The sequence below is a fragment of the Bombina bombina genome, chromosome 6 (assembly GCF_027579735.1).
Source record: "Bombina bombina isolate aBomBom1 chromosome 6, aBomBom1.pri, whole genome shotgun sequence".
In the NCBI taxonomy this organism is placed as follows: domain Eukaryota; kingdom Metazoa; phylum Chordata; class Amphibia; order Anura; family Bombinatoridae; genus Bombina; species Bombina bombina.
In genome coordinates, this window is record NC_069504.1 from 912,413,534 (window position 1) to 912,439,799 (window position 26,266).

Sequence of the window (26,266 nt, forward strand, 5' to 3'; positions counted from 1 at the left end):
TTTTTGCTAGAATTAACATATGCCACAGAACATTTATAAACATGCATATATGCACTAAATAAGATATTCATTTAAAATACACAGGATATTTTTATGAACCTGTAAGATTGTCATTTCAAACCGTTTGAGAACAAAAATATATTTTTTGAGATAGGGCCTAATGTCACCTGGGATTAGACTTAGACCAGTTAAACTTAAAATCTATTAATGCTCTTTCTCTAGGAAGTAGTCAGCTTCCGAGAACGAAACGATCCGACTGAGAAATTGATCCCTCACTTCAAAATGGCGCAGCTCCCTTCCTCTGAGAAGAAAGCGGGCCACTAAACGGCATGAGGATGAAGAGCGCATATATTGTGCTTCACTCTGTCGAGATCAAGAAACCTCAGTAAAACAATATAAACCCGGATCAAAGGCGTTTAGATACTTATTAAAGTATAAAAATACCGTACATAGATGTTATTCTGGCTCTCACAGCAGAAAACAGCACAAATAGTAAAGAGCTTGCTCCTATATCTAATGCCTCCGCTAAGGAACTTAGCATCAGGAACAGCCTCTATTTGATTATTCAAGTTATTAAACATCCTTAGGAAAGAGACAGAAGGATAGGTTCCCCCAGGACCAAATAAAAACTGAGCCTCCATAGGGAATAAACTTCTTCCAACATGAAAGAGGTTAAGCCCTAAGTCCCTAATCACATGTAAAAGAAGTGCCTGCCCAATGCCTAGCATATCCTACAGTAAGGATTTGAGTCCCAAATTAAGTGCAGCATTTAGTTAAATTTAAGTTTTTGGGTTCTTAACCCCTTCAGTACCAGTCTCATAGCCCAGAAGACAAAAGGCACTTACCTGCACATCCAGCTCTCTGGCAGGAGGACAGCACACCGGGTATGAGAGGATGCCACTCCTCACAGAGACCTGTGTAGAAAAGAAACTCTAGAGTAAACCTACTCCTGCTTTCTATACTAGGGCAGCACAATGTTAGGAAAAAGGCAGCAAGGCACACCTTACAAGTCCCTAACTGCTTTTAAGTTACCACTGCCCTGCTGAAGAGACCGACGTGGAGTATGGCTAGACCCAATCCTTGAAAAGGTGAAAGAGAGTAAACCTACCCAAGCTTTCAAAATAAAAAAAATCTTGATTGAAGTGAGATAAATCAGTTTTTCTTCAGACACCTAAAACTTCAACTCCGCCTTGCACTAGAGGCAAAGAGAATTACTGGGTTTTGTTGGAAGGGAAGTGATACTTAACAGCTTGGCTGTGGTGCTCTTTGCCTCCTCCTGCTGGCCAAGAGTGATATTTCCAACAGTAATTGATGATCCTGTGGACTCACCATGTCATTAGAAAGAAATCACAAGTTCTGTCTAAATCATGAAAGAAAAAGTTTGGGTTATGTGTCCCTTTATTCACTTTGATTTAAATCAAATCCACTGAAATAACAAATTTAGTTTTGCTAAACTGTTTTATTCCTTGCATTTAAAGGGACAGTTTACCCCAAAAAGTCTCCCCATTTGTTCCCAATTATCCATTTTAAATGTTGGAGTGTATTAAATTGTTTTCAAGTAGCTCATTTACCCTTAATTTAGCATTTGAAATAGCTGATTTAGCCTGCGGTATCCCCACCTATACTGACATTTTCTGGTCTTAAAGTGAAAGTCAATCCTAAGATACTTCATGTAGAAAGTGCCTTTATTTGTTTCAATTGATCGCCGTTCTTAGCTGCTACGACAGCCCGCGGCTAAAAAATGTTTTCCTAAGAGGTGACGTTTTCACCTTTTAGCCAATAGCTGTGCAGTAAATCCGGCTCCCATGGGCACCAAACTGGATTTACCACACGGCTATTGGCTAAGAGGTGAAAACATCACCTCCTAGCAAAAAAATTTTTTAGCCGTGGGTTGCCTTAGCAGCTAAGAACGGTGATTGATTGAAACAAATTAAAGCACTTTCTACATGAAGTATCTTATACTTCATGAATGAAAGTCCCCTTTAAGTCCAGGCTATTGACAGGCAATGTAAAAACAACCAGCAAAAGAAATTACACTCCCGATGGGAGGTAGAAGAGATAACTAACAAAATGATAATTTTTCCATTGTTGTCTCTAAGCATTGAACTCTGGTTCACAGACAAATGTATGATGAGGAAGTATGTGTGTGTGTGTGTGTGTACTCAAAGTGATAACAAGATCGTATTTCACCTGCAAGCTCAACCCATTCTAATAGGCTGTTTCAAAGAACAAAAAAAAGCTATTTCATATACACAAATAAACCTGAAAATGCAATTTCTCATACATTTTATACACCTTTTTTCAACCAACTTTCCAGAAGGCTGCACATGAACCATAGAGGGTAAGAAAATCCCCCTTCTCTTGGGAAGCCTTTTAGTTTCTTCATGAATCTAGCCCTAAAACATACAAAAAAAATACAAAAGAAAAAAGTGACTGCAGCAAAATAAGTTTTCTTTCATGTAATTAGCAAGAGTCCATGAGCTAGTGACGTATGGGATATACATTCCTACCAGGAGGGGCAAAGTTTCCCAAACCTCAAAATGCCTATAAATACACCCCTCACCACACCCACAAATCAGTTTTACAAACTTTGCCTCCTATGGACGTGGTGAAGTAAGTTTGTGCTAGATTCTACGTTGATATGCGCTCCGCAGAAGGTTGGAGCCCGGTTTTCCTCTCAGCGTGCAGTGAATGTCAGAGGGATGTGAGGAGAGTATTGCCTATTTGAATTCAATGATCTCCTTCTACGGGGTCTATTTCATAGGTTCTCTGTTATCGGTCGTAGAGATTCATCTCTTACCTCCCTTTTCAGATTGACGATATACTCTTATATATACCAGTAAGTCATATTTTCTGTGACACTCTAAGCTATGGTTGGGCACTTTTATATAAAGTTCTAAATATATGTATTCAAACATTTATTTGCCTTGACTCAGGATGTTCAACGTTCCTTATTTCAGACAGTCAGTTTCATATTTGGGATAATGCATATGAATAAATCAATTTTTTTCTTACCTTAAAATTTGACTTTTTTCCCTGTGGGCTGTTAGGCTCGCGGGGGCTGAAAATGCTTCTCTTTATTGCGTCATTCTTGGCGCGGACTTTTTTGGCGCAAAAACTTTTTTTCTGTTTCCGGCGTCATACGTGTCGCAGGAAGTTGCGTCATTTTTGGCGGGGTTTTTTTTGCGCCAAAAGTGTCGGCGTTCCGGATGTAGCGTCATTTTTGGCGCCAAAAGCATTTAGGCGCCAAATAATGTGGGCGTCTTTTTTGGCTCTAAAAAATATGGGCGTCATTATTGTCTCCACATTATTTAAGTCTCATTATTTATTGCTTCTGGTTGCTAGAAGCTTGTTCACTGGCATTTTTTCCCATTCCTGAAACTGTCATTTAAGGAATTTGATCAATTTTTCTTTATATGTTGTTTTTTCTGTTACATATTGCAAGATGTCCCAGATTGACACTGAGTCAGAAGATACTTCTGGAAAATCGCTGCCTGGTGCTGGATCTACCAAAGTTAAGTGTATCTGCTGTAAACTTGTGGTATCTGTTCCTCCAGCTGTTGTTTGTAATGAATGTCATGACAAACTTGTTAATGCAGATAATATTTCCTTTAGTAATGTTACATTACCTGTTGCTGTTCCGTCAACATCTAATACTCAGAGTGTTCCTGTTAACATAAGAGATTTTGTTTCTGAATCCATTAAGAAGGCTATGTCTGTTATTCCTCCTTCTAGTAAACGTAAAAGGTCTTTTAAAACTTCTAATTTTTCAGATGAATTTTTAAATGAACATCATCATTCTGATTCTGATAATGGTTCCTCTGGTTCAGAGGATTCTGTCTCAGAGGTTGATGCTGATAAATCTTCATATTTATTCAAAATGGAATTTATTCGTTCTTTACTTAAAGAAGTCTTAATTGCATTAGAAATAGAGGATTCTGGTCCTCTTGATACTAAATCTAAACGTTTAAATAAGGTTTTTAAATCTCCTGTAGTTATTCCAGAAGTTTTTCCTGTCCCTGATGCTATTTATGAAGTAATCTCCAGGGAATGGAATAATTTGGGTAATTCATTTACTCCTTCTAAACGTTTTAAGCAATTATACCCTGTGCCATCTGACAGATTAGAGTTTTGGGACAAAATCCCTAAGGTTGATGGGGCTGTCTCTACTCTTGCTAAACGTACTACTATTCCTACGGCAGATAGTACTTCCTTTAAGGATCCTTTAGATAGGAAGATTGAATCCTTTCTAAGAAAAGCTTACTTATGTTAAGGTAATCTTCTTAGACCTGCTATATCTTTAGCGGATGTTGCTGCAGCTTCAACTTTTTGGTTAGAAGCTTTAGCGCAACAAGTAACAGATCATAATTCTCATAGCATTGTTAATCTTCTTCAACATGCTAATAACTTTATTTGTGATGCCATCTTTGATATCATTAGAGTTGATGTCAGGTATATGTCTCTAGCTATTTTAGCTAGAAGAGCTTTATGGCTTAAAACTTGGAATGCTGATATGTCTTCTAAGTCAACTTTGCTTTCCCTTTCTTTCCAGGGTAATAAATTATTTGGTTCTCAGTTGGATTCTATTATCTCAAGTGTTACTGGAGGGAAAGGAACTTTTTTACCACAGGATAAAAAATCTAAAGGTAAATTTAGGTCTAATAATCGTTTTCGTTCCTTTAGTCACAATAAGGAACAAAAGCCTGATCCTTCATCCACAGGAGCGGTATCAGTCTGGAAACCATCTCCAGTCTGGAATAAATCCAAGCCTTTTAGAAAACCAAAGCCAGCTCCCAAGTCCACATGACGGTGCGGCCCTCATTCCAGCCCAGCTGGTAGGGGGCAGATTACGTTTTTTCAAAGAAATTTGGATCAATTCAATTCACAATCTTTGGATTCAGAACATTGTTTCAGAAGGGTACAGAATTGTCTTCAAGAAAAGGCCTCCTGCAAAGAGATTTTTTCTTTCCCGTGTCCCAGAAAATCCAGCGAAGGCTCGAGCATTTCTGAAATGTGTTTCAGATCTAGAGTTGGCTGGAGTAATTATGCCAGTTCCAGTTCTGGAACAGGGGCTGGGGTTTTATTCAAATCTCTTCATTGTACCAAAGAAGGAGAATTCCTTCAGACCAGTTCTGGATCTAAAAATATTGAATCGTTATGTAAGGATACCAACATTCAAAATGGTAACTATAAGGACTATCCTGCCTTTTGTTCAGCAAGGGCATTATATGTCCACAATAGATTTACAGGATGCATATCTGCATATTCCGATTCACCCATATCATTATCAGTTTCTGAAATTCTCTTTCCTAGACAAGCATTACCAGTTTGTGGCTCTGCCGTTTGGCCTAGCAACAGCTCCAAGAATTTTTACAAAGGATCTCGGTGCCCTTCTGTCTGTAATCAGAGAACAGGGTATTGTGGTATTTCCTTATTTGGACGATATCTTGGTACTTGCTCAGTCTTCACATTTAGCAGAATCTCATACGAATCGACTTGTGTTGTTTCTTCAAGATCATGGTTGGAGGATCAATTTACCGAAAAGTTCATTGATTCCTCAGACAAGGGTAACCTTTTTAGGTTTCCAGATAGATTCAGTGTCCATGACTCTGTCTCTGACAGACAAGAGACGTCTAAAATTGATCTCAGCTTGTTGAAACCTTCAGTCACAATCATTCCCTTCAGTAGCCTTATGCATGGAAATTCTAGGTCTTATAACTGCTGCATCGGACGCGATCCCCTTTGCTCGTTTACATGCGACCTCTTCAGCTCTGTATGCTGAACCAGTGGTGCAGGGATTACACAAAGATATCTCAATTAATATCTTTAAAACCGATTGTACGACACTCTCTGACGTGGTGGACAGATCACCATCGTTTAGTTCAGGGGGCTTCTTTTGTTCTTCCGACCTGGACTGTAATTTCAACAGATGCAAGTCTGACAGGTTGGGGAGCTGTTTGGGGGTCTCTGACAGCACAAGGGGTTTGGGAATCTCAGGAGGTGAGATTACCAATCAATATTTTGGAACTCCGTGCAATTTTCAGAGCTCTTCAGTCATGGCCTCTTCTAAAGAGAGAATCGTTCATTTGTTTTCAGACAGACAATGTCACAACTGTGGCATATATCAATCATCAAGGAGGGACTCACAGTCCTCTGGCTATGAAAGAAGTATCTCGAATACTGGTATGGGCGGAATCCAGCTCCTGTCTAATTTCTGCGGTTCATATCCCAGGTATAAACAATTGGGAAGCAGATTATCTCAGTCGCCAAACGTTACATCCGGGCAAATGGTCTCTTCACCCAGAGGTATTTCTTCAGATTGTTCAAATGTGGGGACTTCCAGAAATAGATCTGATGGCTTCTCATCTAAACAAGAAACTTCCCAGGTATCTGTCCAGGCGGAAGCAGTGGATGCATTGTCACTTCCTTGGAAGTATCATCCTGCCTATATCTTTCCGCCTCTAGTTCTTCTTCCAAGAGTAATCTCCAAGATTCTGAAGGAACGCTCGTTTGTTCTGCTGGTGGCTCCAGCATGGCATCACAGGTTTTGGTATGCGGATCTTGTCCGGATGGCCTCTTGCCAACCGTGGACTCTTCCGTTAAGACCAGACCTTCTGTCGCAAGGTCCTTTTTACCATCAGGATCTCAAATCCTTAAATTTAAAGGTATGGAGATTGAACGCTTGATTCTTAGTCAAAGAGGTTTCTCTGACTCTGTGATTAATACTATGTTACAGGCTCGTAAATCTGTATCTAGGAAGATATATTATCGAGTTTGGAAGACTTACATTTCTTGGTGTCTTTCTCATCATTTTTCCTGGCATTCTTTTAGAATTCCGAGAATTTTACAGTTTCTTCAGGATAGTTTGGATAAAGGTTTCTCTGCAAGTTCCTTGAAAGGACAAATCTCTGCTCTTTCTGTTCTTTTTCACAGAAAGATTGCTAATCTTCCTGATATTCATTGTTTTGTACAAGCTTTGGTTCGTATAAAACCTGTTAAGTCAATTTCTCCTCCATGGAGTTTGAATTTGGTTCTGGGGGCTCTTCAAGCTCCTCCGTTTGAACCTATGCATTCATTGGACATTAAATTAATTTCTTGGAAAGTTTTGTTTCTTTTGGCCATCTCTTCTGCTAGAAGAGTTTCTGAATTATCTGCTCTTTCTTGTGAGTCTCCTTTTCTGATTTTTCATCAGGATAAGGCGGTGTTGCGAAATTCTTTTAAATTTTTACCTAAGGTTGTGAATTCTAACAACATTAGTAGAGAAATTGTGGTTCCTTCATTGTGTCCTAATCCTAAGAATTCTAAGGAGAGATCATTGCATTCTTTGGATGTAGTTAGAGCTTTGAAATATTATGTTGAAGCTACTAAGAATTTCCGGAAGACTTCTAGTCTATTTGTTATCTTTTCCGGTTCTAGGAAAGGTCAGAAGGCCTCTGCCATTTCTTTGGCATCTTGGTTGAAATCTTTAATTCATCATGCTTATGTCGAGTCGGGTAAAACTCCGCCTCAAAGGATTACAGCTCATTCTACTAGGTCAGTTTCTACTTCCTGGGCGTTTAGGAATGAAGCAGCTTGGTCTTCTTTGCATACTTTTACTAAATTCTACCATTTAAATGTGTTTTCTTCTTCTGAAGCAGTTTTTGGTAGAAAAGTACTTCAGGCAGCTGTTTCAGTTTGATTCTTCTGCTTATAATTTCAGTTTTTTTCATTATAAGATTTAAACTTTATTTTGGGTGTGGATTTTTTTCAGCGGAATTGGCTGTCTTTATTTTATCCCTCCCTCTCTAGTGACTCTTGCGTGGAAGATCCACATCTTGGGTAGTCATTATTCCATACGTCACTAGCTCATGGACTCTTGCTAATTACATGAAAGAAAACATAATTTATGTAAGAACTTACCTGATAAATTCATTTCTTTCATATTAGCAAGAGTCCATGAGGCCCACCCTTTTTTGTGGTGGTTATGATTTTTTGTATAAAGCACAATTATTCCAATTCCTTATTTTTTATGCTTTCGCACTTTTGTCTTATCACCCCACTTCTTGGCTATGCGTTAAACTGATTTGTGGGTGTGGTGAGCGGTGTATTTATAGGCATTTTGAGGTTTGGGAAACTTTGCCCCTCCTGGTAGGAATGTATATCCCATACGTCACTAGCTCATGGACTCTTGCTAATATGAAAGAAATGAATTTATCAGGTAAGTTCTTACATAAATTATGTTATCCAAATGATGCTAAAAAAATGTTACTTGACAAGACTATATTTTGCTTGAGGAAAACATATTTCTATTATAAAATGGAAGGAGAAAAGGGAGGGTTATGAGTTCTTTTTAAAGAGAGTTTAAAACCGGCTAAACATTATATTAGTACTATTTTTTAGACATATTTTTTGTGATAATCACATTTTTCTCTGTGTGATATAAAATGCTAATCACAAGACAGCATGGTACTTAGAGAAAATATGCACTTATTTGAGGCCAATTAGAATCTGAGTTGCCATTTAGTACAAACTGTTATGTACCATCAACTAACTAAGCATGGCAGTGGCACAAATCTGCTCTCTGAATTTTATTACAATTTAAGCAACAAAAAAGTGAATTTCTTTCTATATAATTTTTCTTTGACGTGTTCAACAAACAACCTACTGCTTCCGTACATAGAATTTCTAATTCAATATACAATTAAAATGATAACACCACAGAGAAGAGAAGCAGATTACTAAATATATTTTTATTGTATCCCATGTATAGTTAAAGGGACAGTATACACTCATTTTCATATAACTGCATGCAATAGAAAGAATAAGATGCACAGATACTGATATAAAAATCCAGTATAAAACGGTTTAAAAACTTACTTAGAAGCTCTCAGTTTAGCTTTGTTGAAAAGGCAGCTGGAAAGCAATAAGACCCTCCCCATTCTTTTGCATATGAAAAGACCCTTTACACAAACAGGAGCAAGCTGGAGAAGGTAGCTGACAGTATTCACATAAAACTTTGGGGCTTGGTTAGGAGTCTGAAAATCACAGCAATGTTATTTAAAAATAAGCAAAACTATACATTTAAAAAAAAAAATGTATGGGCTATATAAATAGATCATCTACAAAACATGTATGCAAAGAAAAAATGAGTGTATACAATTTTAAACAACTTTCCAATTTACTTCTTTTATTTAATTTGCTTCCTTCTCTTGTTATCCTTTGCTGAAATCTTTATCTAGGAAAGCTCAGGAGCAGCAGAGAACCTAGGTTCTAGCTGTTTATTGGTAGCTGCATATATATATATATATATATATATATATATATATATATATATATATCGATTGTGATTGGCTCACCCATGAGTTCAGTTAGAAACCATTAGTGCATTACTGCTACTTCAACAAATGATACCAAGAGAATGAAACAAATTAGATAATAGAAGTAAATTAGAAAGTTGTTTAAAATTGTATTATCTATCTGAATCATGAAAGAAAACATTTGGGTTTCATGTCCCTTTAAACTTAGTTTGTATGACAGTAAATTCTTAAAGGGACCCCCAAGGCAGAACATAATGTGATCTGAGATGTCATCGCAAAAAATGCTGCATGACTGCAGAAAGAATGGGACACATGTAGGAACTGTTGGCTCTTTCGCTTTGCAACACTGATCTGTACCAGAATGTTGTCTTCAAACTGCACTGTGGTCTGGCGACACTGTATAAGTATTCCTTAACACAGTACATCCAGAACAAAGTGCTGTTTCAAGAGAATAGACAAATATGGAGCAGCTCTGCAAAGCAGCAGTACAGTTATTGTTGACTGGCTCTCAGGGATTTTTTCACAAGACATTTTAAAAACTTAAAAAATTTTTTTTTTTTCTTCAATGCAATTTTCAACTTCTGCACTGTATTATAAAACTTTAAAAAATGCTTTATTCTCTAGTTAATCAACACATTGCAACTGAACTAGTTCTTTAGTGTAAATGCCTAATTTAAAGTTTTTATTTTATTTCAAAATGATCTGCAGAAAATTTTTCACCAATAAAATCTCATCGCAGAAAGTGAAGAAAAGCTCTGCCTCTGGAAAAGGGACAGGCAAAAGAAATGACACACTACTACAAATGGTGGTTCATTATAAAGTATATACTGGGCATGCGTTTTTCTTCTCACATAAAAACAAACAATTCTGTAATTTATTTGGGGGATTGTGCTATGTCTAGGAAGAAAAGTATATAAGGAGTTTCTGCCCCTAAATACACATTGCTGTAAGCTACATAAGGCACTGAGAAACAGGAATCCTAAAATGGCACGCCTGTTCCATAAGTTTTTGGTAAAGTGTACCTTTATCTGCAGTGGATATAAAAAGTCTACACACCCCTGTTAAAATGTCAGGTTTCTGTGATGTAAAAAAATGAGACAAAGATAAATCATTTCAGAACTTTTTCTACCTTTAATGTGACCTATAAACTGTACAACTCAATTGAAAAACAAACTGAAATCTTTTAGGTGAAGGGAAGTAAAAATAAAAAATAATATGGTTGCATAAGTGTGCACACCCTTAAACGAATACTTTGTTGAAGCAATTTGTTATTTTATTACAGCACTCAGTCTTTTGGGGTATGAGTCTATCAGCATGGCACATCTTGAATTGGCAAGATTTGCCAACTCTTCTTTGCAAAAACACTCCAAATATGTCAGATTGCGAGGGCATCTCCTGTGCACAGCCCTCTTCAGATCACCCCACAGAGTTTCAATTGGATTCAGGTCTGGGCTCTGGCTGGGCCATTCCAAAACTTGAATCTTCTTCTGGTGAAGTCATTCCTTTGTTGATTTGGATGTATGCTTTGGGTCGTTGTAATGCTGAAAGATGAAGTTCCTCTTCATGTTCAGCTTTCTAGCAGAAGTCTGAAGGTTTTGTGCCAATATTGACTGGTATTTGGAACTGTTCATAATTCCTTCTACCTTGAATAAGGCCCCAGTTCCAGCTGAAGAAAAACAGCCCCAAAGCATGATGCTGCCACCACCATGTTTCACTGTGGGTATGGTGTTCTTTTGGTGATATGCAGTGTTGTTTTTGCGCCAAACATATCTTTTGGAATTATTGACAAAACGTTCAACCTTGGTTTCATCAGACCATAACACCTTTTCTCACATGCTTTTGGGACACTTCAGATGTGTTTTTGCTAAATTTAGCTGGGCTTGGATTTTTTTCTTAAGAAAAGGCTCCCGTCTTGCCGTCTACCCCAAAGCCCAAACATATGAAGAATACGGGAGATTGTTGTCACATGTACCACACAGTCAGTACTTACCAGATATTCCTGCAGCTCCTTTAATGCTGCTGTAGCCTCCCAGACCAGTTTTCTTCTCGTCTTTTCATCAATTTTGGAGGGACATCCAGTTCTTGGTAATGTCACTGTTGTGCCATATGTTCTCCACTTGATGATGACTGTCTTCACTGTGTTCCATGGTATATCTAATGCCTTGGAAATTCTTTTGTACCCTTCTCCTGACTAATACCTTTTAACAATGAGATCCCTCTGATGCTTTGGAAGCTCTCTGCAGACCATGGCTTTTGTGTAGGACGCAACTAAGAAAATGTCAGGAAAGACCTACTAGAGCAGCTGAACTTTATTCGGGGTTAATCAGAGGCACTTTAAATTATGGCAGGTGTGTGATGACTCCTATTTAACATTTGTTTGTATAATGCACTTCATCCTGGCATTTTAAATAATGAGACTTTTTTCATTTTTTCATTTATTTATTTATTTTTTTTATTATTTTTTGTTGTCTCAATATACTTTATTTTGTGGTAAGAATTTTTCATTTTATATGCACAAAATGAGTTTACATATATAATAGTCTAAATTGTATTTATATATCTCTTCCACAATGTAATTGTATAATATTGCAATCCTGTGCTAACACTGTCTATTGCAGCCTGTATATATGAGGGGTTAAAAAAGTTTACATAGTAGTTAAAGTATTTAATGGAACACACCTGTTCAATCAACATAGATACCTCTCTATATAGGTTTACAGACCAGTACACAGTTTAAGCAGTGAACAAGTGAGGCAGTCCCTCACGAAACGCGTATGTTTGTTACTGTACTGTAACCTACGGAGTATGTCCGTTTGGTGCTCTTTTCTGCATGCCTTTTTTTGATTTTAAAGCACTGTTTGTACCTGTGAAATAAACCCGCTTTTTGCATCTTACCTATTACTCTTTTGGATTTATTGGCGGATGGTTAGCCGGTCTCCTCTCTGTATGTTCCTATTTAACATGGTTTTGAATGTGATTGCTTAATTATGAACACAGCTACATCCCCAGTTGCACACTTATGCAATCACATTATTTTAGGTTTTTTTGTTTACTTCACTCCACCTTAACCCCTTAATGACCACAATGTACTCTGTATGTCACTGGTCGTTAAGGGTTTTTTCAGGACATAATAGCACAAGTCTAGTAAGAACACACTATTAATCCACTCCCTCCAGCAGGCTTTGTGGAATAGAGCAGTCTCAACGCTGGTGGCAAGATCGCGCTATAAAACAATCAAGTCCCAAAAAAAGGCCAGTGACATACAGGGTACGTCGCTGGTCCTTAAGGGGATAAAGATTTCAGTTTGTTTTTCAATTGAGTTGTACAGTTTATAGGTTACAATAAAGGTGGAAAAAGTTCTGAAATGATTTATCTTTGTCTCATTTTTTTACATCACAGAAACCTGACATTTTAACAGGGGTGTGTAGACTTTTTATATCCACTGTATATATAAATTCCTTTCATGGCTCCAAACTATTCAAGTTGTATTAGCTTACTGACTTGACTTTTTCTTTTACTTGTCCACTCAATGTTAAAGCCAAATTTTCTAGCTAAGCCGAGTAAAATCCTGAGTGAAGCAAAACAAGGTGAGGTTTTTATGATTATTCTCTATCTGTTCAACGGTATATTATAGAAAGTTGAAGGTAAGATAAACCGGTAGACATAGACACCCAGCTGATCCTGCAGACCACCCCGCTCAAATTTATGCCAATATTATGCTACAATTAGAAAAAAAAATTCCAATGTTCGTTGCATAAATTATCATTAAATCCATTTATGTTAAGTCAGTCAATTAATCTGGGCTTTGGATAACTTAACATTTATAAATAACAGAAAATTGCAACGTTTTAATCTTCCCTCATCTGGCTACTTGATAAAGCAATCTGGCTGGCAACATTTTCTATGGCAAACACTGTAGATAGATAAATATCTGGGGGACACCCGATGCACATCTGCTTAAAGGGAAATGAAACCCAAAATGCTTCTTTTATTATTCAGATTGTTCATGCAATTTTAAACAACTTTCCATTTCACTTCTATTATCTAATTTTGCTTAGTACTCTTGGTATCCTTTGTTAAATAGTAAGCCTAGGTGAGTTCACAAGAATGCACGTGCCTTTAGCCATCTGGCAGCACGGTTTGCAACATTGTTTATAGCAATGTTATACATAGTTGCAAACACTGCTGCCATAAGTTGCTATAGACATGTACACTCCTAAGAATCAGCCTTCCTATATTTAATCTTCAACAAATGATGCCAAATTTTTGAAAATAGAAATAAATTGGAAAATTGCATGCTGTGTCTGAATTATGAAAGTTTCTTTTTTAGTTTACGGTTCTTTTATGGTTCAGATGCTGCACGCCATTTTACTTCAATTTACTTTTATTTCAAATGTATGTTGTTCGCTTGGTATTCTTCGGTAAAAAGCATATCTAAATATCAGAAGCAGAAATGAACTACAGTGTTTAGCAGCTGATTGGTGTCTACACACACATGGCTCTTATCATTGGCTCACCAGATTCCTTCAGCTAGCTCCCAGCAGTTCATTGCTGCTCTGAAGGTAACTTAACCCCCTTTTCAGGGGTTAAACACATTGTGATATGCATGCAAAAGCAAAGTGTTAATAGGGTATAACACATTACTGCAATTTCTTTTCAATTTGTGTATAAAACAAGTTTAAATTACCAGAGCTCAAATCCATCTTACATTCCATAACAGCTCTGTCACACACACATATGCCAGTTTTACCATGGACCAAAAATGCCAGTCACAGCAAGAACCTAGTGGCCACACCTCTGGGCTTTTATGCCTACATTATGCCACTGATGACCAAACTTAAATTGTCAATCTACTTGATTTTTTATTTGTTTAAAAAAAAAAATAACTCCTTTAACTACCTATTCCCCAGCTTTGCATAACCAATTTTGTTGTATTAATATACTTTATAACCTCTAAGGTTGCCTGTTTCTTAGCCCCTGCAAGCCGCCCTTTTTCTCAATGCTCTGTTTTTTTTAAGCTTTTTACAATCTTGCACTACAGTGCAAGTTTATGTGTGCCATATAGATAACATTGTGCTCACTCCCATGGAGAATGATAGGATCAAAAGAACCAGCACTAATTGGTTAAAATTCAATATTGTAAAAAGCTAAAAAAAAAACAAGAACAAAAAAAAACACTGAAATAAAAGGCAGCCTGCAAGAGCATAGATACAGGTAATCAAAGAGGTAAAAACTTAAATTATGCTTACCTGATAATTTCCTTTTCTTCAGAGTCCACAGCTGCATTCATTACTTTTGGGAATTCAGAACCTGGCCACCAGGAGGAGGCAAAGTCACCCCAGCCAAAAGCTTAAATACCTCTCCTACATCCCACAGTCATTCTGCCGAGGAACAAGGAACAGTAGAAGAATCATATGGTGAAAAAGGTGCCAGAAGAATAAAAATAACCGACGCCCTCAGAAAAATTATGGGCGGGGAGCTGTGGACTCTTTCCGTCTAAAAAAAAGGAAAAGCATAATTTATGTTTTTCTTCATAAACGGAAAGAGTCCACAGCTGCATTCATTACTTTTGGGAAAACAATACCCAAGCTATAGAGGTCACTGAATGCTAAAATGGGAGAGTATAAAAGGCGGCCCATTCTGATGGTACCAAGCCTAAAACCCTTACACCAGAAACCTCAGCTTTGTTGAAAAAGCCCAAGGACACAGATCCACAGATAGACCATAAGCCTTGCTAGAGACCACATGAACTAGACTCGACTGAGCTAACAGTCTCCAAGAGACACCCTCAACCGCCAGTCGCTCTCCAAACAACAAACACCCTTACTAAAGAAAGGGATTAAACAGTCATAAGCTCCTAAAAGGAGAAAGACACAAAGAAGTCATAGAGGATTCCAGTGAAACTTACATAGGGTACAACAAAAACCCTAAATAGGTCCCAAACCGCAAGGAAAGCAGGTCGAGAAACCTTGAGGCCAAGCCAACCGAGAACCCACCGGTCTCGCAGAACAAGGAGGGCAGTACCCAACCCTAATTGTTCAAAATCCACGGGATCAAGACCCCGAGATTGAAAAAGAGAAGAAATCTTCCCTAACCAAAAACAAAGAAGGTAACTGAAGAAGAAAGCCCCCTAAACCATTAGGGACTGTTCAGAATATCCAAATCTCGTGCAGCAACTCAGATATGGAATCTCCTGATGGCAACCCCTGAGGACTCAGAACGCTGCACGCTGCTATCATCTGAAGATGATCTAGAAATTTGAAAATAGACAAGCATATGGAAACAGATAAAGTTAGGGACAATCCTAACCAACAGCTTGCTAAGCATCCAGCCAACCATCGGACACCGCCAGACCTTTCCACAAAATCCTGAACGTGCAAAAGAAACAGAGCCCCTCAAGGAAGGCTCATCAAACCTCAAAGACTCAAGGACAAAAATTGCAGAGCAACAGATCTCAAAACCTGCTCCACCGCCGACTAGCCCAAGCGACGGGCATGTCTGATAGACAGGGGTAACAAAACAACCCCAACTCCAAACCCCCTAGGAAATGGAAGAAAATGCTACAGGACTGTGCAGTGATCCTAACCCATGGCTCTGTGCATTACTACTCTGTTTGTTTATATGTTTAGCCACAGACAATTCTCCCACAGAGTTGAGGTGTGCTAGCAAAAAAAGGACCTGGCACAACTGTCCTTGACAGTCTCGACACAAGGAGTCTACTTTCCAACAGCTGTTCAAACAGCCACAAGCAGCAAACTGCAGCCTACTAAATAAAAAGCACCCGTTCCAAAAACAAGTGCTTTAACAAGAGCTGGAGAGGGACCCGAGTATGCAACTCCTCCTGTCCCAAGGCAGAACCACAATCCATAAATAGCCATGGAGAGAGAGGAAAAACATTAGCAGCAGCTGGATTCAAACTCCCTCTAGTGGCTAGGTGGTTTAAGCCATCTACCAGACCACTAGCACTGGCTGTCTCCAGAGAGAGGAAACCCCACTGCTGAAGGAGACAATCTCCAACCTGAAAGGGAGGTACCATATGAAACAGCCTGCATGCCCTCAAGGACATGAAAACCTTAGGCTAATCAGTCAAAGACTGAATGAGAATCATCCAGATCACCACTGATGCCACCATCAGAGAAAAACTCCCTATAAAAAATGGAGCACACTCATAACAAAACAGCCATCGTTGGAAACTGGGACGTCCTGAACCAGACTACAGGATCATAATTCCATAAAGTTCCAACAGAAGGACAATCCCTCAAGGAAATGAACAACACCTCAAGGGAGCACAAGATACCCGTATGAGGATTCAGACCCCACAGGGGATGATATCCGAGTTAGGCAGGCAAAACCAGGCAAAAAAAACCCAGACCAAAGGGAAAATAATGCCTCTAGCAGGAGGCCAACTCCCCACCAACAAGGTGCTAGGTCATAGTCACTCTAGAACCCAAAAGGCACCAAGGACTACCTTCACGAAGTCCAAGCTAAGTGAACAACAAGTAGTCTCCATAATCTCAGTTATTACCTTCCAGAGGACCACCCCAAAGAAGAAGAATTCAGAGCATCCTGAAACTGGCGAAACATCCCCTAACCGAAAAATGGTAAGGAAGAGACAACTGATCATCCAATATGGAACTACAGGCCTCAACTACCGTCAAGAAAAAAAACGGACGAAGTTCAAACAGTCTCGACCCGCAGGAAGAGATTTCAAGAGGGAATAAGTCCCAAAAGGACAATCCCAAAGAACCTTGACAGGCAAAACCACCAGGAATTGGCTGCATGAAGGACCTAAAAACCTTCAACTTCTAACCCACAACAGGAAGGAACACTCTAGATTCCAAGTTGGAACCCATAGAGAATGTCGTAGCGGATCTCAACGGAGTCCCAGCCACTAGACTGAAAGGCTAATGAGGACCGAACATGAGCCTCCATGCCCCTAGACAAACCATGGACCATGAAATCCTCTCGGAATGCTAGTGTCTGAAATAGGCCTGAAAACAGAAGGATTTGTACCCAGTAAGGACCAGTCTGAGACTAAGGGCTCCAATTGACAAGGCCACGCATTCACCTCTGAAGAGGGGAAGATAACAACAGACAAACATAGGACTGAAACACGTCCTCATAAACAAACTTTCATAAAAGTAAACAGTGCGATCACAAAATCGCGAGTATCGATTCCAGAGAAATAAATTCCTGAACGAAATATTATAACAAATGTGAGCTTTAAACTAAATAAAATCCATCCTAACCGGATTAAAACAAAAGATAAGGCAACCCTTAGGTTATCGCCCAGAAAGAACGGACACTCCCGCAGGACCAGCCCAACAGGAAATCAAGACTTCCAAGCTCAGAACTGGAAAGATACTCAAGAAACAAGACTATAAGAAGATTACTTCATCCCCTTATGTCTAATCCTGCTTGCCATTAGCATCAGAAGACTCATGATTCACCACCCCATTAAGAGTGGGGTCCTCCAGCAACGCCAAAACATGCCTTAGCAGAACACGAAGATGTGCCAGTCTATAGCGAAAAGCATAACTTACCTCCGCCGAGGCAAAGACCCTGGCCCCGAAGGTTGACCCACTGAAGCCTCAGGGACTGTCACTCCCCCAGATGTCTGAACTGGACCAGGTGATACCACGCCTGACGAGCCCCGGTTAACTGAACATGGACAATATCTTAAACAAACTCCTGGGAAATCGAAATGCGCCAGCACCAGGATATGGCCATGCGGAACTGTGTCGTAACCTCAGGAGGAAATAGGCCACCTTCCAGAGAAGGATAAGCCGCGTTTGGGTTACCTGCATGCGTAGTAAGAGTTGGTTGTAGGGAACGCACGTTGCGGGAAGCAGAATCCCCGGAGGTGGATGGCTCAGCGGGCCCCTGGTTCCCTGATCCCGGGGAACGGAGCACTCTAAAATGGCATTCGGAACATAACTGATGGACATGTAAAACCCGGGCCAATTCATATTCTTCACAAGAAGTAGAATCAGAGACATCCGTTTCCAAAAAAATCAGAATCCTCCATAACTGGGATATTAATAAAAACTGAACCAATAACAAAAATGTAAACGGCACCTTACACCCACAATGGCTGGGGCACTCATCACCTCCTATGAACCAGACACCAGCTAAACAGAATTTCTTCCGTCGTCACACGGTCAGGAATGCAGAACTGGAGAACCCAAAACGTGACCACGCCCGGTCACAAGGTGTACTGTGCAGTCCATGAAAAAGCGCGCCAACTGTAAAGGCTGCATCACTTGCAATAGGCCGTTATGTTCCGAAATAGCCATGAGCCCTAGTAATGCTATACATTAGCAGACAGAATCATATAACAAACATGATTAAAAAAAAAACAGTTCAATAATCCCCCTTAGGAGATATTAACCCTTTCCAAGATACAAAAGGAGCTTCACTGAGACCCTGTAGTTAAGATACTTCCGTGAGGCATATAGCCCCATGGATAACTCTTGTATTTATTACCAAACATCCATGATGAAATAAAATGAAACAATCTTACTGGAATCTGTGCCATAGAAAAGGAACACGGCACTTCAAGTGTGACAGATAGTAGCGTCGCTTCTGCCATGGACTTGAGAGAAGAAAGCAGGCAGCGAAACTCGTCAACGCTGATAGCTTGTGGAGCTGTTAATCTGAGTTGGGATGGTTTCGCAGGAAGACTCTCCCTGCATCGCCGGACTCTAACTTTTATCCATGCTCTCACTGAGAGGTTAACAAGACTACTCAAAACTCAAGTCCCATTTCGAAGAGTACTACCCTCCATAAGAGACTATCGAAAACTTCTGACAATTCTCTGCCAACCTCCTGGGACGAAAGGCAAAGAATGACTGGGGGAATGTGGGTGAGGCATTTAAGCCTTTGGCTGGGGTGTCTTTTCCTTCTCCTGGTGGCCTGGTTCTGAAGTCCCAAAAGTAATGAATGCAGCTGTGGACGCTATCCGTTTATGAAGAAAAATTGTATTAATATAACAGTGTTGGTTATGCAACCTCTACATTTAACCCTGCCCACAGCTAACCTTGAATTTGCCCCAGGACCATTCAATACAGTAGAATTGCATATTCAAAATGTGCATTAAAAAAAAAAAAAACACAATGCAAGGTCACTTACTCTGAATTTCAAATGAGCAATAGATATTTCCAAACAAATTTTATATATATATATATATATACACTGTGAACTCCAACACATAATCAATAGGAGCTAGTGCCTCATAAAGTGTGTATATAAAAAGGCTGTGCAATAATGGAAGTCAATTGGAAAGTCTCTAAAAATTGCACGCTCCGTCCACATCACAAAAGGTTCATTTTGACTTCAGTGTCCCTTTAATATTAAATCACTGGAAACACATTAAGGGTAAAAGAAATTGTGATATAGCCAAAGAATTACCCCAACCACAGAGAGTTTGCATATTTCTTCTCTCCAGTACTCACAGCCGCCATCCTTATCTCACTAACTTTCTCTGCTCTGGGATATTCCCTATCATTACGGCTTAACGCCGGCATAACAAGACTACTAGCCGAGTTTGGTCTGATAGAGGAGTATCCCACGAGCGTTACAGTAGCTAGTAATAATGGATCATATCACTAATTTAGCAGCATCATTGAATACTATATTGCACTCTGCATGTCAGACTTAACAGTATTATTCATACATATATGAACATAAACCACAGCTGTGTACCTGCTAGCCTACTATAAATTCAGGATACTATTTGCATTTTACATTTGGGATTATCACATATTATCCGATATATTATTATTATCTACAATATTGTCTATGCATATATATCACAAGGTATAGATAGCATCATATACATCTAAATCATACCTCTAGCTTCACTGCACAGATGAATGCCGCATTGTACTATGGATGATATACCTTAGAGTACTAATTGTACAGACCTATAGTAAGAGCACGGTTGTATATCTGCTACACTATCACATGACACTTTGCATTTATGATGAATACAGTCTAGAGAAAACATTGTAAGTCCATATTGGTATTAAGTCGTCTGGGCATCAAGGTTTCGAGTGTGAAGATCCATCTGCTCTGCTTTTGCAGCAGTAACCTTGCTCTATCACCGCCACTTGGTAAAGGAGGAACAAAATCAATGATCATGTATTTTAATTCCGACACGGAGTGTTTGGCCATAAGAAAGTGTTTTGCAACAGGCTGGTCAGCCTTTCCAGTTTTCAGAGCACTTCTTATCGCATAACTGTGGTTGGCCATTCGCGTCCTTAAATCTTCATTTGTCTTCCCGACAAAGTACCTCCCACAACTGCAGTGTAGAAGGTACACAACATATCTAATTGTACAGGTGAGACAGAACTTGATGTTGAACCTCTTATTGGTCAACGGGTGCGTGAAATATTTGCCTGTGTCAGACCATTACATGTTGTGCACCTGCTAAATTTGTAACATCCAGCTTTATGTATTACTAACCAGGTACCGGGATACATGTCTGATTTTGAAGACCTAAGGACGGACTGCTTTAAGGATACCAGGATCCGATTATTCAAGCGCTACATAGATGACCTGTTCCTGATCTGGTCAAGAATACAAAATGAATTGGATGAATGGTTTTATACCCTGAACCACACTATGGACAACCTAAAGTTTAAGATGTCTGCTTCAAAATCTAGTATAGACTTTCTGGATCTCAGGAATTTAAAGAGGAAACATCTGGAAACTACCCTGTACAGTAAGGAGACAGACAGAAATTCGGTGCTTAGAGCCGACAGCTACCATCCACCAGCCTTGAAACGTGCTCTTCCAAAATCCCAACTAAAAAGGGTCATTAGGAATAACTCAGTTAAAAACCTTGAAAAAAGAGCAACTGCTTGACATGAACGAAAAGTTCAGAAACAGGGGATATCATGACAAGAACTTACGAACAACTATGAATGAATGGATGGAACTGACACAAGATGAGACACTAAGAAAGAAGTCACCTAGTCTAATGGATTAGAAGAGACTAACTTTTGTGACCACATTTACTCCAGACAAGTGAGAAACAAACACAGAGGATCCTAAGGTACAACTGGGAAACAGTGAAGAGTGATAGAAATCTTTCATTACACAACTATGAGGCCCCACGGATTGGATATAAGAGGGGTAGGTCACTCAGTGACATCCTAATGAGACCAGACTTTAAACCCAGCTATAACCCTGGTACCTGGTTAGGAATACCTAAAGCTGGATGTTACAGATGTAGCGGGTGCACAACTTGTAATGGTCTGACACAGGGCAAATATTTCACGCACCCGTGGACCAATAAGAGGTTCAATATCAGGTTCCGGCTCACCTGTACAACTAGATATGTTGTGTACCTTCTACACTGCAGTTGTGGGAGGTACATTGTTGGGAAGACAAATGATGATTTGAGGACACGAATGGCCAACCACAGGTATGCGATAAGAAGTGCTCTGGAAACTGGAAAGGCTGACCAGCCTGTTGCAAAATACTTTCTTATGGCCAAACACTCCGTGTCGGAATTAAAATACATGATCATTGATCATTTTCCTTCTTTAGCAAGAGGCGGTGATAGAGCAAGGTTACTGCTGCAGAAGGAGAGCAGATGGATCTTCATACTCCAAACCTTGATGCCCAGAGGACTTAATACCAATACGGACTTACAATATTTTCTCTAGACTGTATTCATCATAAATGCAAAGTGTCATGTGACAGTGTAGCAGATATACAACCGTGCTCTTACTGTATGTCTGTACAATTAGTTCTGTAAGGTATATCATGCATAGTACAATGCGGCATTCATCTGTGCAGTGAAGCAAGAGGTATGATTTATATGATGCTATCTATACCTTGTAATATATAAGCATAGACAATATTGTAGATAATAATAATATATTGGATAATATGTAATAATGCTAAATGTAAAATGCAAATAGTATCCTGAATTTATGGTAGGCTAGCAGGTACAAAGATGTGGTTTATGTGCATATCTGTATGAATAATACTGTTAAGTCTGACATGCAGAGTGCAATATAGTATTCAGTGATGCTGCTAAATCAGTGATATGATCCATTATTTCTAGCTACACTTAGACCTTGCTATATACAGTATGCACAAACTATAACATGGATAATGGTATGCAGGATGAGGTAGGATTGCACTAATAAGTAGATGATGTAGCTTACTTCAGGATGCTGGGAGTTTTCTTATCAGGACTTTAACAATCTAGGATAAAGAGGCATAATAGGTTATATGCAGACAGCTGTCATGGTAATAATATCTTCCTACAGGGACTTGTATATGTTGTCCCTTTGGGTGTAATAACATTGTGAATAGTTTTAGAGATTATGCCATTATACTAGTATTTCTGTCTATACTTCTGACATAATCTATTTTAAACTCTGCCTAGATATATTCCTGTAATGTCAGTATTAGTGAGTGGTTGACCCTTATGTGTGTGCCGAATAGAACTTAACTGTGTAGGCATAAGTACATTTATGACTAGGAGCCGATTAGGATTTCTCTCTAAATAATGTTCAGAATGCATATACTAGTAGGTGTGCACGCTCAGTTGTCTCTATATCATTGTACCAAATGCTCATGCTTTTTAGAATTGTCCACTGCGGGATGCCGTGGTTGGCCGTTGGCGCATGCGCAGTTGCGCCACCGGAACACTGGTTTGCATTCAAGAACTGGACTAAGGTGCACGGTGGTAGGGATATATAATGGGGGTAAGTTTGTGTTTATTTACTATGTCTTTTATGGTCTGAGGAAGGGGCACAACCCCGAAACGTCACATTAAAGATATTGATGGTTATCAAAACCAGAGAGTGCCTGGATGATTTTGGAAAATGAATATATATATATATATATATATATATATATATATATCGCAACAAACAAAAGCACTCTCAGGTCTTGTTAATAGTGGGTCATAAACCAATGTTTATTGACGTTTCGGGGTTCACACAGACCTCTTCATCAGAATAAAGCAAAAATGTCACATCACAATCGTATATAGTGTTAAACAATCAAAGTTACAAACCAATACAAACCATCTGTGTCAAACAATTGAGTTCCTGTGTAATTCAGTGGAACGCACGCCATGTGTTCCACTGAGACCGGAAGTACCACCACTTCCGGTTTACTATAACATAATTGCATTCTCAAAGGGAAAAACATTTTTCTTTGCAATAACTACATACATAGTAAATTCTAGTTCTTCATGCCAAGTTTATAATGTGAGGTGAAAAGCTATCCTTAATGTTAAACCAAATACTCTCATATTGTGTGCAATCGTGGTTGGAACGCATGTATGCGTTCCAACAAACCGGAGGTCCCTCTATTTCCGGTCTTACGAACATCGTGCAAAAGTGAAAAGGAGCTTTTAATGATCAAAGGTTTAGTTTTGTAGCTTAATAACAAGACCTCTAGATGTTAATCTGTGATCTGGGCTGAAATGCATGTCAAATAATGTTAGCTATAACGTATAATAGGATCATAAAACCGGAAGTGACATCACTTCCGGTTGTGTTTACAAATAATGTTACCCGTTCGCCTGACTCATAACACGAAGTGGAGGGTGATACACTGTAACATGATCCTGTCACACCACCTGACACTGCGAAACAGTATCGCATCCTGCCCTGTTTGCGTTCAGCTTTCGCTATCAAACGGTTTGACAAACATTATGTGATAAAAAATAGCTACCTATGTGGAAAAACATGTCTTATCGAATAACATTCATTCAGCGTTAACCCCCAACATGTCAAGTCACCATGCTCCAATTCCAAGCATTAACAAGGTTAATAAAATGCTATTAAACATCACACATGGTAAAAGAACACTTAATTTGCAAGTGTTGTTCTGTCAAAATTAAGGGAAACATTGAAACCACATTAGTCATCTCCTATAATCACATAAGAGGAATCTTTGATATTCATACAAAGCTACTAATGATTAGAAATTGAGTGCTGTCAGAATCTGGAGAGCTAGAAAAACACTCAAAGTGAACACACCTAGTATCATCTTATCACTAAACAATATGGACCTAGAGTCAAAATTCTATTGACTACCGCTGAAAAGTATATCATCTGGCTATAGGAGTGGGTATTAGAACTTAATTAACCTATTTCATATCTGATAGGGTTCTAAGAATTGTCATACCACACTAAATCCAATACCAGTTACATTATATATATATATATACAGGTAGCCCTCAGTTTACGCCGGGGTTAGGTTCCAGAAGGAATGGTTGTAAATCAAAACATTTGTAAATTGAAACCCAGTTTATAATGTAAGTCAATGGGAAGTGAGGGAGATAGGTTCCAGGCCCCTCTAAAAAATTGTCATAAGTAACACCTAATACATTATTTTTAAAGCTTTAACACGAAGACTTTAAATACTAAGCAACATTATAAACCTAATAAAATAATCACACAACACAGAATGTATAATTAAACTAAGTTAAATGAACAAAAACATTTGCTAAGCAGCATTATAAACTTAATAAAATAGTCACACAACACGGACATCACTTGCATTTTTCTGCAAACAGTTCTTTCTATGCATTCCAATCTGGACTGATTTATAGACAGGAAGATCTTGTTCCTTTTAAATCTGCTCGATAGCTCAGGTCTGGTTAAACTGAATAATTTCAGTTTGCTTGGCTTTGCTGCAACACAAGCGGACAGCTCCACCTACTAGCTATTTTATATAAATGCACTGCTTCTCAATGCTTTTCAATAGCAGTCACATGACTGGAAAAAAAGGTTGTTATTCTGAAACGGTGTAAATTGAACTGTTGAAAAACGAGGGCCACCTGTACATTCATTTAAACAAAATCATTTTGACAGACAAAACATGTATAGTAACATGATATAAGTTAATTGAACTTTGAATGAAATAATCCCCAATACAAATATTAATCATAATGTTGAAAATTGTAAAATATCCTCAAAGACTAATTAGGATTTATAAATAAAATGTTACTGAACATAAAAATATGATCTAAATCAATAAATTTACCATTTTACATTAATCAATTCTGTCTTTGCTTTCCAAAGTACTTATACCATAAAAATGTCTGTTTTATATTACGCATAAAATCAGCCATAATGGTAAAAGGGACATTAAAGTCATGTTTCATACGTGCATAAAAATAATCACTGCACTGCACAAGACCTCTATACAAAATAAAACATGACATTGTTAGCAAAAGTTCTATTATTTAGCAATCCAGGGACCATGAATAACCTCTTAAAGAGATCATTGGTCATTTAAGGGCAGATATAGATGAGCTCCTCTATATATCAGTCAATCACTGGACCACATATAGGAGATTTCTGAATTTCACAGACTGCCATTTAGTTTTTCAGGACTACAATTTACAGATTTGTATTACAAAAAAAAGCAGGAACAAAGTTCAGTGCAAAGAAAAAAAAAAATTAAAAAGAGGAGGAAAGTAAAAACGATGCACAGATGTAATATTGTGCACCACAAAAAAAAGAGAAAGGTATTAATGAGCCCTGTACCTCTTTGCAGCTAAAGTGCAAGACCTGGGAATTTTACAAGACATAATAAAACATTTTCAAGATCAGGTCTCAACAAACTCAGGAGCTAGGCTTAGCTAGAATTGTAGCTCATTTGGGTTATTCTTCATATTTCTATTTATAAATACCGGAATCTGGCTCCTAAATATTTTAACTGGCTCCGCAATTTTAACTCCTTAATGACCACAGCACTTTTCCATTTTCTGTCTGTTTGGGACCAAGGCTATTTTTACATTTTTGCGGTGTTTGTGTTTAGCTGTAATTTTCCTCTTACTCATTTACTGTACCCACACATATTATATACCGTTTTTCTCGCCATTAAATGGACTGTCTAAAGATACCATTGTTTTCATCATATCTTTTAATTTACTATAAAAAATATATATATAAAATATGAGGAAAAAATGGAAAAAAACTAAATTT

The 26,266-nt window shown here is 38.5% G+C and overlaps 1 protein-coding gene across 3 annotated transcripts in view; it reads right to left on the reverse strand.

Moving 5' to 3' along the window:
- The window catches only part of SIL1 (SIL1 nucleotide exchange factor), a 330,998-nt gene that overhangs the window by 271,183 nt on the left and 33,549 nt on the right, over positions 1-26,266 (reverse strand). Inside the window, exon 2 of one of the 3 annotated variants that reach the window (XM_053718550.1) lies at positions 22,478-22,517. The exons of 1 other annotated variant lie outside the window; for it this stretch is intronic. Coding sequence is in view for 1 of the 2 variants with exons in the window: in XM_053718548.1 (XP_053574523.1) it covers positions 8,857-8,918 (62 nt within the window). In the remaining variant the exon portion in view is untranslated. Of the gene's footprint in view, positions 1-8,856; positions 8,999-22,477; positions 22,518-26,266 lie in introns of those variants that run through there. One more of the 3 variants, XM_053718548.1, reaches the window with a different exon arrangement.